This window comes from Aethalodelphis obliquidens, unplaced genomic scaffold (assembly GCF_003676395.1).
Source record: "Aethalodelphis obliquidens isolate GAN/ISIS:26980383/991018 unplaced genomic scaffold, ASM367639v1 scaffold3, whole genome shotgun sequence".
Lineage (NCBI taxonomy): Eukaryota > Metazoa > Chordata > Mammalia > Artiodactyla > Delphinidae > Aethalodelphis > Aethalodelphis obliquidens.
The window spans coordinates 77,207,131-77,223,210 of NW_020837947.1; the positions used below are offsets into that span (position 1 = coordinate 77,207,131).

The following is a 16,080-nucleotide window of genomic DNA, read 5'->3' on the forward strand; positions in this document are numbered from 1 at the left end:
GCAGGAGGCAAGGACAGTTTCTCCCCAGAGTCTCAGAGGGAGAATAGCCCTGCTGACACCTTGAATTCAGACTTCTAGCCTCCAGAACTGCGAGAGAAGAAATTTCTCTTGTTCTAAGACACCCAGTTTGTGGTATTTTGTTTCACCAGCCCTAGGAAACTAATAATAGTCACATACTAGCTGATTGGCTTTGGGCAGTCATTTAACCTCTGAATCTCAATCTCTCTGTAAAAGATTAAAATAGTTCTGGTATGGAATAGACATTTGGGAAATAATAGCTAGTTTTTCTATTGCTATTCTTTCTTCAAAGATAGTTTACATTTGTATATCACCTAATTCATTCATTTATCATTTCCACCTCTGAGCATGAGACTTACTGATTGAATTAGAAGTAAACATCTTTTCTGTGGCTCTCACTCAGATTCTTTAACCTACAGAAACATGCAGCAGATTTCATGTGACCCATAGAATTTTATTAGGATATAAAGGATTGAGCATGTTCTATAGCTATCAGTTTAGAACTAAGCTTTTGATTTTTTAAAAGCTAATCTTCAAAAATAAAAGAGTGACTGAATTAAAAAAAAATTGAACTCTTAACTTTTAACAGGCTCTAAATAATTTAAGTATGTGTCAACTGAAGGAAAACCGATAACCTAAAAGCTGGGAGTTAAGTTTTGTTTGGGGATCTTACTGAGGACTACAGTCCAGGACACAGCCTCTCAGCTCTGAGAAACTGCTCCGAAGAGGTAAGGGAAGAGTCAGGATGTGCAGGAGTCTTTGCTGGACTAATCACAAAGAACAGGCATCCGAAGTTCATGATTTTAGTGCTTTTCTGTGTATGGGAAGATGCAAGAGTCTGGGCTCACTGAAATTATACCTTACATGTGCATCTTAACTATCTCGGGCCAGTATCTAAAACACAGAATGCTTCCTGTTTTTTTTCCATCCTGAATCTTCCCTCAGGGTGCACCGTTGGTGGGCAGCTGCCATGTCTAATGGCTTGACCCTTGTAGAGCTGGGATGGGGGCCACATTCCCTGTCCACATGTGTATGTTTATTTCTTTCCTCCACCCCCTTTTATCTGATGAGCTTTTTTTAAAATAAATAATTAATTAATTAATTAATTTTTGGCTGTGTTGGGTCTTCGTTTCTGCGCGAGGGCTTTCTCCAGTTGCGGCAGACGGGGGCCACTCTTCATCGCGGTGTGCAGGCCTCTCACTGTCGCGGCCTTTCTTGTTGCGGAGAACGGGTTCCAGACACGCAGGCTCAGTAGCTGTGGCTCACGGGCCCAGTTTCTCCGCGGCATGTGGGATCTTCCCAGACCAGGGCTCAAACCCGTGTCCCCTGCATTGGCAGGCAGATTCTCAACCACTGCACCACCAGGGAAGCCCTGATGAGCATTTATGAAGGGAATTTTTCTTATTTATGTATTACTAATTTAATAAAAAAGAAGCATTTTAAATACTTTTTAACATGTTCGGTACTCCACAACACCCTGCTGTCTTTTTGTGCCTCTTTTACTGTTCCTCTCACTCTCTCAATCAATGCCCACCTTCTTTCCCACTCAGGCCTGGGTTATACAAATTACCTTGTCTACAGTCATAGTAATCTCTGTGGAAAATTCAGTGCTGTCCCTCATGTGTGAGCTTTGAGTAGGAAGCAGTGTAACTTGCATTACTTCCTCTGAGGCAAGAACGTGCACCGTGGCTCAGCCTTTACAGCCTTTTCTTTTTGCCCAAGATCTCTGAGTAGCAAAGCAGGGAAGTTGGCTGCTGTTGTGCCACACCAGTGGCATCAGCGTGACTTATAAAACTAAAGAATCTGCTCTAGGCCCCTCGGGCAAGGTTACCGTCTTGACCTTCCTATTCCCTCGCTCCTCTGCCTTGCCTGATGGTAACTGAACGAGCTTCCTGGTGGCTGCTGAGGTTACGGCACCTCGTGTGTGCAGCAGTGTTGGTGGAGGATGCTATCTCCTGAAGCTTCTGATACCGTTGTTTCTAAGAATTCTACAACAGTACTGGGATGGCCTTTTCCACAGCTCTATCCCCATTTTGTCACCTGGACTGCAAAGCCACACTGCTCTAGCTTATAGTGGCTCGTCACAAACGCTACCCCTTTAGCTTCGACTCTGCAACCCTATTCCACTTTCCTGGTTTCTGAGACCTAGATTTTCCTTATTACTAGTAGCCAACTGTTTTATAAATGGACACTGTAGAAAAATTAGATACCTTAACTGGAGAACCCCTGATTGATTATCAGATCTTTAACTCAGAACTTTGTCCTAAATTCTTGTATCTTGGGTTTGTTCCTGTGCTAAGCCCTCAGTTAGAGATTGTCCCTCTTGGTACTGTCTCCCTGTAGATAACATCCACTTGTCAGCCCTCGTGGAGAAATTTGCTAAATACTGGATTAGGTATGTGTTTCCATAGTACCTGTACTTCTTTTACCAAAACACCCGTTCCATCTTAGTGACCGTGTTCTGTATTAGACAGTGAGCTCCATGTGATTAGGTATTGGGATGAGTCCCTCTTGCCTGGAACACACAGACATTCAAGTAAATATTAAGTTAATAAGTGATTCTTTCCTGACAGGGTGTTCAGGAAGAAATCAAAGTCTCGTTATCTTAGACTTTTAAAAAAATCTGTTGTTAATATCAATACAAGTGTTTGATTATGTTAGCCTCCTCTGTCTCCATTTCCTTATTTCCTTTTTTTAAATTTAAATTTTAAGTTTTTTGGCTGTGTTGGGTCTTCGTTGCTGCATGCGAGCTTTCTCTAGTTGCGGCGAGCAGGGGCTGCTTGCTCTCCATTGCGGTGTGCGGGCTTCTCATTGCGGTGGCTTCTCTTGTTGCGGAGCACGGGCTCTAGGCACGCGGGCTTCAGTAGTTGTGGCTCGTGGGTTCAGTTGCTCCACGGCATGTGGAATCTTCCTGGATCAGGGATCGAACCCATGTCCCCTGTATCGGCAGGCGGATTTTAACCACTGCGCCACCAGGGTAGTCCCATTTCCTTATTTCCTGAAGGACATTTTTAACACTCGGGATTATTTAACTTTCAGAGGCTTTGTTGTCAGCAATATTAACCAACTCTGGGTAGCTTACAGGGGAAAGGGATTTATTGGAGGAGATTGGGTAGCTCTCACACAAAATAGATGGGAGGTCTAGAAGATCAGGTTTGGAGACAGGAGGGAAGGAAGGGAAGTTTGGAAGCAGAAACAGTGGCTCAGATGCCACAGCTGCTGTTGAGTTCCCTGTTCGACTTCTGCTGCCGCTGCTGAGCTCATCACACCCACTCCTCTCCGATTTATATGGAGATTCAGTTCTCTAGTCTCAATCAGGATTGATCGTATGTATGCTTTTGTCCTGGCTCCTGGGGTTAGGGAGAGGAAGGACTCATTTACTCCCTTGGCTTCTGAAGTGGAAGTTGGAGCCCGGCCTGCCTCCAAAACTCTCCACCAGGAGAATTCCCCAGGGCTTGGAAGTGTGTTTGGGTGCTGGGCATCCAAATTAACAACAATAAGTCACAGTTATCCCCCAGATTTATCTTCATTCTTATAATCTGCAGACTCTGAGTTTGTATATCAGAAAGGATGGTACGTTCATTGTGCAAGAGGACATAGAATGGTGGAGAGAACAGAGATTTTGGAGAAAGGCAGAGCTGGGTTCAAATTCTTGATGGGTGATCTTGGGAAAATTACTAAACCTCCCTAAATGTCAGTTTCCTAGGTTAAAATGAGGAAAATAAAAATTAACTTTTCAGGACTACGTGTTAATGAGATGGTGTGTGTTAAGTGCTTATAATGTCTGACACTTAGTATATCCATTCAATAAGCAGTGGCCAGTAAAACAAAGCATGTAGTTACGGATCCAGTTTACCTTTTAGTGTTGTCTCGTTTCCTTCCAACATGAAAACTCTCTCCACAAATCCAAAGTGTCATCCTGAAATGTACCTGTGCTCTCTACCTTCGTGCTTCTCCATATGTCGCCTTTTTCCATCCTTTTTTTTCCTTTTAATGGCTCAGTTCAAATCCTCTTTTCTTCTCAGTGAGAAAGTGCTAGTCAATCTAGTACTTACTGCCCTCTTTGCCGTTCAGTTTAGCACTTAACGTTTATAGTCATTTTCTTTGTGTTTATGCACTATCTTTGATAGTCTTCTGGAGGGCCAAGGGGACTGACTATGGTGGTGAAGAAGCAGTTTAGTAGAAGGAACATTGGACTTGGAGTAAAAAATCCTTGCTTCTAGCGTAGCACCAGCTACTGCTGTTCGTGTATCCTTGGACAAGCTTCTGAATGTTCTCTTTATGTAAAATGAGGATAATACTATAGGATTTTGGTGAGGATCAGATGAAATATGTGTGGAATAGAAAGGACTGTGTAAACTGTATCGACTAAGTATAAGATATGATTACTTTTGTATCTTCATGTCATGCCTTGCACATAGTAAGGCTTAAAATGTGAATGACAGTTTTTTTACTTTCAGAATTTCCTGGAATCAAAAGACATGCAATTTTTTGTACATTTAAAAAAGTATAATTAAAAGATTGTGATGAAAATGTTATAGCTATTCTTTGAAGTATAATTTGACATTCAGCAATAATTCTTGGTTTCGAAAAATGTTCAGGTTTAATATACTGTAGTATAATTTATTAGATTTCACATTCCATCGTATTATTTTTGTTCAGTTAAATAAAGAAAATATATCTTTGCTTAATCACAGCTGATGATCTGTCTTTCCTCCTTTGCCCTAGAAAATAATTTGAAAGAGAGTGGTTTAAGAGGTTTTTGTTCAGAGGCAAACAATATGGTAATAGGCCCAGCTGACAACTTTTTTTTTTTAATCCTAAATTTGACTTAGAAGAGAGAGAAGATGTGCAGAGATTATTAAATTAAAAAAAATCGAAAAAAAATTTAATATATTTTAACATAGATTTTTAAATATAGTTGATTTTTCTAAATGTTCTCATGTTTTCTTTCATCTTGTCAAAACCATAAAAGTTGGCTTTTAAGTGCGATATTGTGCATGAATAAGCCCTGGGTGGAAAGCTGTGGCCCCACAGGTTTAGTGAAAAATTATACACGTTTTATCTCTCTTCATTTAGGAGACCTGTTTTTTTAGCTTGTTTTAATTACGTGCCTAGCTTCTCTTAGATATTTGCAGTGAATGAAAATTTTCTCTAAACAAAGTTTCATTAGTAAGTAAGCTTTGATGGAGGACATTTCAATAGGTTATATCGGAATTTGACAAAACCAAGTTTTGTTAAGCAGTTTTGTGGTTTTTGAAAAGCAATTAGATGTAATTTTTAAAATTATTAAAAAAAATTTATTGGAGTATGGTTGATTAACAATGTTTTGTTAGTTTCAGGTGTACAGCAAAGTGATTCAGTTATGCATATACATATATTCATTCTTTTTCAGATTCTTTACCCATATAGGTTATTACAGAATATTGAGTAGAGTTCCCTGTGCTACCCAGTAGCTCCTTGTTGGTTATCTATTTTATATATGGTAGTATGTGTATGTTAATCCCAAGCTCCTAATTTATACCCCCCGCCCCATTTCCCCGTTGGTAACCATAAGTTTGTTTTTGAAATCTGTGAGTCTGTTTCTGTTTCATAAATAAGTTCATTTTTTATCATTTTTTAAATTAGATTCCACATATGAGTGATATCATATGATATTTGTCTTTCTCTGTCTGACTTAGTTTGATAATCTCTAGGTCCATCCATGTTGCTGCAAATGGCATTCTTTTGTTCTTTTTTATGGCTGAGTAATGCTCCATTGTATATATGTACCACATCTTTTTTTTTTAAGATTTATTTATTTATTATTTATTTATTTTTGGCTGTGTTGGGTCTTAGTTGCGGCACGTGGGCTCTTCACTGAGGCATGCAGGATCTTTTGTTGAGGTGCGTGGCCTTCTCTCTAGTTGTGGCGTGTGGATTTTCTCCTCTCTAGTTGTGGCGCGCAGTCTCCAGGGTGTGTGGGCTCTGTAGTGGTGCGTGGGTTCCAGAGTGCTTGGGCTCTGTAGTTTTGCAGCACGTGGGCTCTAGTTGAGGCGCGTGAGCTCAGTAGTTGTGGCACACAGGTTTAGTTGCCCCACTGTGTGTGGGATCTTAGTTCCCTGACCAGGGATCAAACCCGCGTCCCCTGCATTGTAAGGTGGATTCTTTACCACTGGACCACCAGGGACGTCCCTGTGTACTACATCTTCTTTATCCATTCCCCTGTCGATGGCCATTTAGGTTGCTTCCATGTCTTGGCTGTTGTAAATAGTGCTGCAGTGAACATTGGGGTGCATGTATTTTTTTGAATTATGGTTTTCTCTGGATATATGCCCAGGAGTGGGATTGCTGGATAATGTGGTAGTTCTGTTTTTAGTTTTTTAAGGAACCTCCATACTGTTCTCCATAGCAAGAATAGGTACAATTGTAAATTGTACCAATTTACATTGCCACCAAAAATATAGGAGGGTTCTGTAGATGTTGTAATTTGATGCTCTATTTTCTATATACATATTTTAACCTTTTTTTTAATTATGAAAAGAAATTGAATATCCATATATAAAGTTTAAATGTTCAGCTTCAGAAATAAAGATTAGTTGGCTTTTTTTTTTTTTACTTTATTAAAGACAATTAGGGTTGCTAATGATAAAATTCTTATTTATCAAGAGAGTGATAAGACAAGTCATAGTCTGGGAGAAAAAATTGTTGAAAGGCATATCTGATGAAGGACTGTTACCAAAACGTCAAAGAACTCATAATAGTCAATAAAAGAAAATGGAAAACCCTATTAAAAATGGGCAAAAGACCTGAACAGATACCTCACCTGACAATATCTTAGTCAGCTTAGGATTCTATAACAAAATGTAAACTAGGTGGCTTAAACAACGGGTACTCATTTCTCACAGTCCTTGAGGCGGGGATGTCCAAGATCATGGTGCTGATAGGTTCAGTTCTTGCTGAGGACCCTCTTTCTGGCTTGCAGATGGCCACCTTCTTGCTGTGTCCTTACCATGGCATAGAGAGAAGGAGCTCTGATTTCTTTTCCTCTTCTTATTAAGGATACTAATCCCACCATGGGGGCCCCACCCTCCTGACCTCATCTAAACCTAATTACCTTCCAAAGGCCTACCACCAAATGCTATCGTACTGGGGATTAGGGCTTCAAAATAGAATTTGGAGGGAGAGGAGACACAAACATTCAGTTCATACATTCTGCCCCTGTGCTCCTCAAATTCATGTCCTCACATGCAAAACACTTTCATCCCATCATCAGCCCCAAAAGTCTCAACTGCTTCCAGTATCGACTCTAAAGTCTAAACTGTCTTCTCAATATCATTTTAATCAGATATGGGTGAGACCTAAGAGACTTTCATCCTGAGGCAAAATTTCTCTCCAGCTGTGAACCTGTGGAACCAGACGTGCTTCCAAAATTCCATGGAGGGACAGGCATAGTATAGACACTCAAATTTGAAAGGGGGAGAAATGAAAAGAAAGGGGTGATGAGTTCCAAGCAAGTCTCCAAAACCTAGCAAGACAAATGTCATCAGATCTTAAGGCTGGAGAATAATACTCTCTGGTCTGACACTGCCTTCAGGACCCACTGGGGTAGAAGTCCTGCCCCGAGGCTCCAGATTGCTGCCCTCTGGTCTGTTGAGCTCCTCCCCCAGTATGAACCGAGGATGTAGCCCTGATGGTCTCGAAATCATCTCTGGGATCATTCTTCTCATCTTGGAGAATCAATAGCACATTCTGTAGCCGAATGGCTGTATGGGCCAGTCCTGTAAGATCTAAGCAAGTCCCTCAGCTTTCCTTCATTTTGTCCCTTCTCTTTCCCCTTCCGTTCACACTGGCAGTGTTTCTGCTGGAATGGCTGATTAGGTCCGTGGTTCAAACCCACACTAATCTCTTTATCGAATGATTGTTCAGCTACACCGTAGTATTCTCTTCAGAACAAGCTTTCTCATTTTTTGTAGTACGGATAGGTTTGAGAATTTTCCAAATCATAAGTTTTGGTCCCTTTTTGCTTAACATTATTCCTTATTCCATTTGTTTCTCTCTTCTTCCATTTTACTATAAGCAGTCAGGTGGAACCAAGACACTCTTTGAATAGTGTGCTTGGAAATCTACCTAAATATCCAGTTTCATCCCTCACAAGTTCTACATTCCACAGAACACTAGAGCACACTTTAGCCAAATTCTCTGCCACTTTATGACAAGGATCACCTTTTTTTCATTGTCCAGTAATGTTCCTCATTTCTGAGTAAGACCTCACCAGGATGGCCTTTTACCATCTATATTTCTACCAATATTCTGATCACATTTATTTATTAATTCTCTAAGGAGATGGAAGCTTTCTTTCTAACTCTCCTCATTTCTCTTTGAGATGTCACCAGAATCACCTTTAATGTTTATATTTCTAGCATGCATCTCAAATCTCCAGCCTCTAACCGTTTCCCAGTTCCAAAGCCACTTCTTTTTGAGTATTTGTTAAAACAGCACCCCACTTTTCAGTACCGAAATCTGTCAATTTGGGCTGCTATAAAAATATATATATATAACTGATTCATTTTGTTGTAAAGCAGAAATTAACACACCATTGTAAAGCAATTATACTCTAATAAAGATGTTAAAAAACAAAAAAAACAATATAGACTAGATGGCTTAAAAAATAGATGGCTGCCTTCTCACTTTGTCCTCACGTAGCTGAGAGAGAGAGAGAGAGAGAGAGAGAGAGGGAGAGGGAGAGAGAGAGAGAGGGAGAGAGAGAGCATGAGCGCGAGCACACTCTGGTCTTTCTTCTTCATCTTAGGAGGATACTAGTCGTATCACAGAGGCCCTACCTTCATGACCTCATCTAAACCTAATCCAGGGACTTCCCTGGTGGCACAGTGGTTAAGAATCTACCTGCCAATACAGGGGACACAGGTTCGATCCCTGGTCCAGGAAGATCCCACATGCCGCGGAGCAGCTGAGCCTGTGCGCCACAACTACTGAGCCTGCGCTCTGGAGCCCTCGAGCCACAGCTACTGGACCCGCACGCTACAACTACTGAAGCCCTAATGCTCTAGAGCCTGCACACCGCAACTCCTGAACCCATGCATCGCAACTGCTGAAGCCCGTGTGCTCTAGAACCCACATGCTGCAACTACTGAAGCCTGCATGCCTAGAGCCCGTGCTCTGCAACAAGAGAAGCCACCGCAATGAGTAGTCCGCTCACCTCAACAAAGAGTAGCCCCTGCTCGCCACAACTAGAGAAAGCCCGCGCGCCGCGACAAAGACCTAACGCAGCCAAAAATATAAATAAAATTTAGAGATAAATAAATAACCCTAATCCAATGTCCCCACCTCCAAATTAATCACATTGGGAATTAGGGCTTCAACATATGAATTTTGGGGGGACATAAACCTTTAGTCCATAGTACACAGATGGCAAGTAAACAAGTGAAAGATGCTTGACATGATCATTAGGGAATTGCAAATTAAAACAACAGTGAGATACCACTACACACCTATTAGTGAAAACCCAAAACGTCAACAGCACCACGTGCTGGTGAGGTTGTGGAGCAACAGGAACTCATTCATTGCCGGTGGGAATGCAAAGTGGTGCAGTCACTTTGGAAGACAGTTTGGCAGTCCCTTACAAAACTAAACATACTGTTACCATGAAATCCAGCATTTCTACTCCTTGTTATTTACGTAAATGGGCTGAAAACTTAGGTCCACACAAAAACCTGCATGTGGATGTTCATAGCAGTTTTACTTGTACTTGCCAAAACTTGGAAACAACCAAGATATCCTTCAGCAGGTGAATGGATAAATAATCTGTGGTGGACCAAGAAAATGGAATAATCTTCAATGCTAAAAAGAAATGTGCTGTCAAGCCATGAAAAGACAGTGAGGAACCTTAAATGCACATTCCTAAGTGAAAGAGGTAAATCCGAAAAGGCTACGTACTTTATGATTCCAATTATGTGACATTCTGGAAAAGGCAGAACTATGGAGACAGTAAAAAGGTCCATGGTTGTCAGGGCTTAGGGATAAGGGAGGAATGAATAGACAGAGTACAGAGGATCTTTTAGGCAGTGCCACTATTCTGTGTGATACTGTGATGGTGTATATATGTCATTATACCCTTGTCAAAACCCATGGAATGTACAACACCTAGAGTGAATCTTAAGGTAAACCACTGCCTTTGGGTGATAATGATGTGTCATTGTAGGGTCATCATTGGTAGCAAATGTATTACTCTGGTGAGGGATATTGATAATCAAGGAGATTGTGTATGTGTAGGTCCAGGGAGTATATGGGAACTCTGTAGTTTGCACTCAATTTTGCTGTGAACCTCAAACCACTCTAAAAAATAAAATCTATTAAAAAAAATTCGTATAATGGAAAAAGTTTTCTCATTTTAGCTATCAGGTCAGGTCTTCTGACAACAGCTGGTGTACTGCAATTCAATTCTGACACTGACCACCTGAGTTAGTGTCAGACTCCACAGGTGTAAGGGCATGGTCCCCAACAATATACTTCAGTACCACTCAGACACCAGCTGCAAGTCAGGCTACCCATACTTCTGGCCAACTAGCTACAAATCCGGAAGTTCCCAAGCCCCCCTCGCCCCGACTGCCCTCACTTCAGATGCCAGCTGCAAGTTCAGAGGTCTCCAGGCCACTTGCATTTCTGACCAACTGCCTATAAATATGGGAGGTTACTGTAACTTCTCTCAGGTTCCATAATTTGCTGGAATGACTCAGAACTCAGGGAAGTGCTAGACTTACAATTATAGTTTTATCATAAATCATATAAACTAGGACCAGCTAAATGAAGAGACACATTTGGCAAGGTCTGGGAGAGTCTTGAATATAGAGCTTCGTGCCCTCTCCCTGTAGAATCAGGGCACATTGATGGGTTAACCAACCCGGGAGCTCACCTGTGGTGGCCAGCGTTTTTATTGGAATTCCATGATGAAGGCATGATTGATTAAACGTTGGCCACATGATTGAACTAAATTTCCAGCCTTCTCCCTCTTTTCAGAGTTTGGGCTGGTCCAGAGTCCCTAATCACATCTAGTCTTTCTGGTGACCAGCCCTCACCTGAGCCATCTCCTTAGCATAAACTCTAGGGTGACTCAGGGGCTTATCAAAAACAAATGCACTCTTATCACCAGGGGAATTTAAGGGATTCAGAGACTCCCTGCCAGGAACCCAGGAGAAAGATAAGACAGATTCTTAATTATCCAACACCAGGTTTTAAAGAAATGGTAGCCCTTGAGAAACCTGGTAGTTTTTTGTTTGTGTTTGTTTTTTTCATTTGAAAATGTGCCATGGAAAGCTGAGATGATGGAAAAGTTGTTTAGACTTTGTAGTTATTTAAACCTTTATACATCATGCAGTTTGAATTTTATATTTATGATTTTATGCGTAAATGTATTTCTTTTGGTAAAAAGGAGAGATGAGCCAGTAGGATGACATAGGACCCTTTCCAGTCAAAATAAACAGATGACCTTATAAAAAGGTTTTTTCTGGGCTATTATTGCTCCATCAGGCTCATTTTCCCCTCTGATAGCAAATTATTTCCGAGTGTATCCAGTTTCTCCAAGGAAGTGTGCTTAGTTATATTTTTCTCTTGCAGATTGATTATACCGGAACAGACCCTTCCAGTCCCTGCAATAAATGTTTGTCTCCGAATGTGACACCTTGTATTTGTACCATTAACTTCACTCTGGAACAGTCATTTGAGGTCTGTATTCCCAAGTAGTGTTTTAGAAAAGCCATGCTTTAAAAAATATTGATATTATATTAAATTTTTTTTTTTACTAGTTATTTTCTTCTTGTTGATATGTTGCTTTAATTTATTGGGAATCTATACACTTTTGAGGAAGATTGTTTTGTTTTGCTATTGGATTATGCTGCCTGATAATTAAATACATTAATTTAATAGTTTATTGTAGTTAGTAGTTTAAATTAAATTTAAAACATTCTTTTTCTGGAAAATTTTATAACTGTACAAAAATTTTTTTTGTATCAAGTTTCTATCTACATCTACTTGTATTTAAAAAATTATTGCTCAAACTGTTTTGCCTACTTTTAATACTATAAGTTTTACTTTGGAAAATAAATACTAATTCACCCATTATTGCATTATTTTTTCATCAGATATGATACTTTAACATAAATGCAAACAGTAAAACCTTATTGACAAGCAGTTAGAATACCATCCGTGTGTGTGTGTGTGTGTGTGTGTGTGTGTGTGTGTGTGTGTGGTCTGTGTGTCTTTTGCATTCACACTTACCTGTCATTCTTCTTGGAAACTGAGCAGATGCTAAAGGACACAAAGATTCAGAAATAGGCATGACAAGACCCGTTTATGTTCTCCTTTACCTGAAAATTGAGCTTTAAAAAATTATTGTTTTATTCTTCAGGGAGCAAAACTGCTTTAATACATGCCAACTTTTTAGATTTTTGTAGCTATGCTTTAAATTTTCTTAAAGGTCGTGATGACTTTTGAGGTCCTTAATAGATGGTTGCCATCTAGTGGTTGTGGATGCTGTTGCCCTGAGATCGTGGACTGTAACACTCCCTTTTTAAAAAATATGAAAATAAATTAGGGAGAAGACAGGAATTTAATTATTTTGTTTTGGCAGAAATAACATATAACTTTAAAACATCATAAAGATTTGATTTTTTTGTGTGATGGACAAACTATAAGTTGCATTAAGTTCTGCTTTTGTCAGAACAGGCAGAATTAAAGACATGGAAGAGACTTGTAATGATTTAGAAGCTCCACTAGTTTCTTCCCCCATACAAAAACATTAAGCATTTCAGAACTGTTCTTCTGCAAAGGTGATCATCCTCAGATTCATTCTTTTGTGGGCTCTGTGTTCCTTTACAAGCCCAAGCTGAATTAGACTAAAGCCTTTTCATAGGACAAAAACCCAACCAACCAAATAAATAAACGAAAGATTTCTATGTAAGTGTTTTCTTTATAAGGAATGGGAAAGTTTGCATATTTTGACATTTGAAAATCAAGCTTTAAATAAATGATTGTGTATAAGAAAACAGCAAATCAAATAAAGCAAAATGTTATTGAATTCCTTTTTTTTTTCTGTCTTCCTTTTAATTGAGTATAAGGTTATAGACAATGGAGGTAGCAACCAGAAAGGAGAAAATAGCTGATGTTTTTGCCACCTCTAAAAATCTTAGTCATTCAAGACGACTTCATAACATCTTCTAAATAGTTACAATGTAGGTAGGTTACCTTTATTTCCCAGATTATTTCCAAGTTGAGTCCACTGAATACATTAAAGTACTTTTCTTGATTATTATAAAGTGACTCATTATCTTAGATACTTTACTAATTATTAATTTGTTCATTACTAATATTATATAGTATCCTGCTGAGAAATTTACTATGACCCAATTCAAGTTCAGAATTTATTTTGGGCAGTAAATGAAAGCTTGAAAGCATTATTCCTTTGAAAAGTTGATGCTAATTGGATGAAGACCAATCTGAATTAGAGAAGATTTAAAATTGAAAGTAGGGACTTCCCTGGCGGTCCAGTGGTTAAGGCTTTGCCTTTCAATGCAGAGGGTGCAGGTTCGATCCCTGGTCTGGGAACTAAGATCCCACATGCCTCATGGCCGAAAAAACAAAACGTAAAACAGAAGCAATATTGTAACAAATTCAGTAAAGACTTTAAAAATGGTCCACATCAAAAAAAAAATCTTTAAGAAAATAAACAAATAAAACTGAAAGTTGATCAGACTAGGCTAATAATTAGATTCCTTGAGAGCTTCTTTGTTTGTTTGTTTGTCTTAATGTAAATAGACGTCCTTGAGGTCTTTCAGAGTATTTTCAAAGTTGACTCTTGGAGTTTTGACCTTATTTGATTTGATTCTTTAACATTATTTGATTTGGTTTGATTGTTTAACCTTATTTACAATTTGTACCATTTTAGATTGCTAAGTACTGGTAGAATTCACCCCAGTAACTGTTTTAAGTTATCACAAATTCTAAACTAGTGCAAATTACATAGCTTTTATGTATGCATGAAACAATTTCATACTTAATAGTTTTATATGAACATTTTTTCCCTTTCTATTTCTCTAGGGCAATGTGTTTATGTATTATGGACTGTCTAATTTCTATCAAAACCATCGTCGTTATGTGAAATCTCGAGATGATAGTCAACTAAATGGAGATCCTAGTGCTTTACTTGTAAGTAAAATGATGGAACATGAAACTACGGTGTCTAAGAACTAAGAACATGTGGTAACTGTTCAGTTAGAAATGTTAAATTTAATAATGTTAGATGAAATTAAAGTGTTGTTTGACATTTTTAGTTTGTTTAGTGAAGGTTTTTAGTTAAAATTTTTTCCCCTGGAATTTGCACAGATTAATGATTTCTTGCAGCCAGAGGACACGTTACAACCTGCTTGTTTCCGGTAGTATCATTGGGATTTTTGCTTTGTTAATCTGTTTGTAATGGAATTTTGATGAGTCTAGCATTCTGGGAATATAATTTGTTCTGTTTGAGTTTACTCATTATTATTACACTGGGTAGGAATATATAAATAAGCTACTTTTAATTTCTGAGATTGTGTTTTAGAATTGAAGATGTATGCTCTTTGCTTTTTACCTTGTGGGGAGCCCGAGTACTAAAGTCCAAAGGGTGTGGGTTACTGAAAAACTGTCTGAGGAGCTTTTTGAAAACACAGATTCCAGGATTCTCCTAAGTCTCATATGTCTGTGTATACAGGGGTGGAGCTCTAAAATTATCTATTTTTAACAAGCTCCCCTTCTGATGCTCAGCCTGGTTTGGGAATCTGTGGACTAGAGGATCTTAGCTTCCTGACTGTTGTTCAGCTTCTCATAGTAGTGGTTGGTGCCCAAGTATTTTATATTATTGCTACCAATGCAGCAAACCTTTAGCAATTCAGGTATCTCTTAGAAACAGTGACACTCTTAGAATGCAATTTAGGACCATACTGGGACCAGAATGGTCCTGGTAAACGTAAAGTTACTCTAGGTTATCCTTCCTGGTTTTATTGCTATTTCCTGATGTTTGGGATCTTAAGAAATAATAAGTCTATTTAAAGATTCTGGTTAGGTCTGCAATATCTTGTAGTCCATGTGGGATTTATGTCGTGGGATCCAACTTTTAGGACTCAAGTCCAGAGAAGGTGAAGGTCTGTGAGACACACCAAGTTGATGAGGCACACGAAGAATTTGTTGATTGGGATCATAGATTGGGTGTGTTGAAAGACCTAGAAGTGGTGCTTGATTTACAGTTCTTTTATATAGATACACACTCTCTTCACCGAGGGCAAAAGAAGCTGAGATTCTTTTCTTCCAAACCTCAAGCAGAGCTTTTAGACTAAACTTAAGGATTGATGAATTTTTTCTGTAAAGGGCCAATAGTAAACATTTTCAGCTTTGCAGTTTATATGGTCTATTGCAGCTACTCACCTCTGCCATTTTAGAATGAATGCAGCCATGGAGAATACTTAAGTGAATGGGTAGCTGTGTTCCAATAAAACTTTATTTACAAAAACAGGAGCTGGGGCTGGATTTGGCCTGCAGGCTGTCATTTATCAATCCCTGGACTAGACCAAAATATATGACTTTAAGACCAGGTGGCTTTCAAAAATTTTAGAGATGTTAAGAACAGACAGATTGAAGTTCAAGTAACTTAACATTGTATATAAGGCCCTTCACAATCTGATGTCAGCCTACCACTTCAGCTTCATTGATTTTATATTCTATCCTTAATGTACCTTTGGCCTGGCTGCCCTGAGCCATATATGCTGTTCCCTAACCATGCCTGGTGATGCAGGTAATCTGCCCATTTGGGCATTTCCATTTCATTTGTCTAGAATGTGGTTTTTACTCTTTCCCCGGAGGTCTTCTCACCTCAGGCCTGCTGTTTACTTTAGTGTCTTTGGATGCAAAATAACTTCTTTACGTATTTACTTCATTCATACCCTGTTCCAAGTCACTTCTCACTTTACTTAACACACTGTCTCCCCATATCATCTACTCTTGCTCTTCCTTTCCAGGCCATTTTCTACAGAGCTGCTA

General features: G+C 39.2%; 1 protein-coding gene across 1 annotated transcript in view; it reads left to right on the forward strand.

Moving 5' to 3' along the window:
- The window catches only part of CDC50A (cell division cycle 50 P4-ATPase accessory subunit A), a 42,317-nt gene that overhangs the window by 11,559 nt on the left and 14,678 nt on the right, over nucleotides 1-16,080 (forward strand). The window contains exons 2-3 of the mRNA XM_027092286.1: nucleotides 11,632-11,739; nucleotides 14,110-14,217. Coding sequence (XP_026948087.1) covers nucleotides 11,632-11,739; nucleotides 14,110-14,217 — 216 coding nt within the window. The remainder of the gene's footprint in view (nucleotides 1-11,631; nucleotides 11,740-14,109; nucleotides 14,218-16,080) is intronic.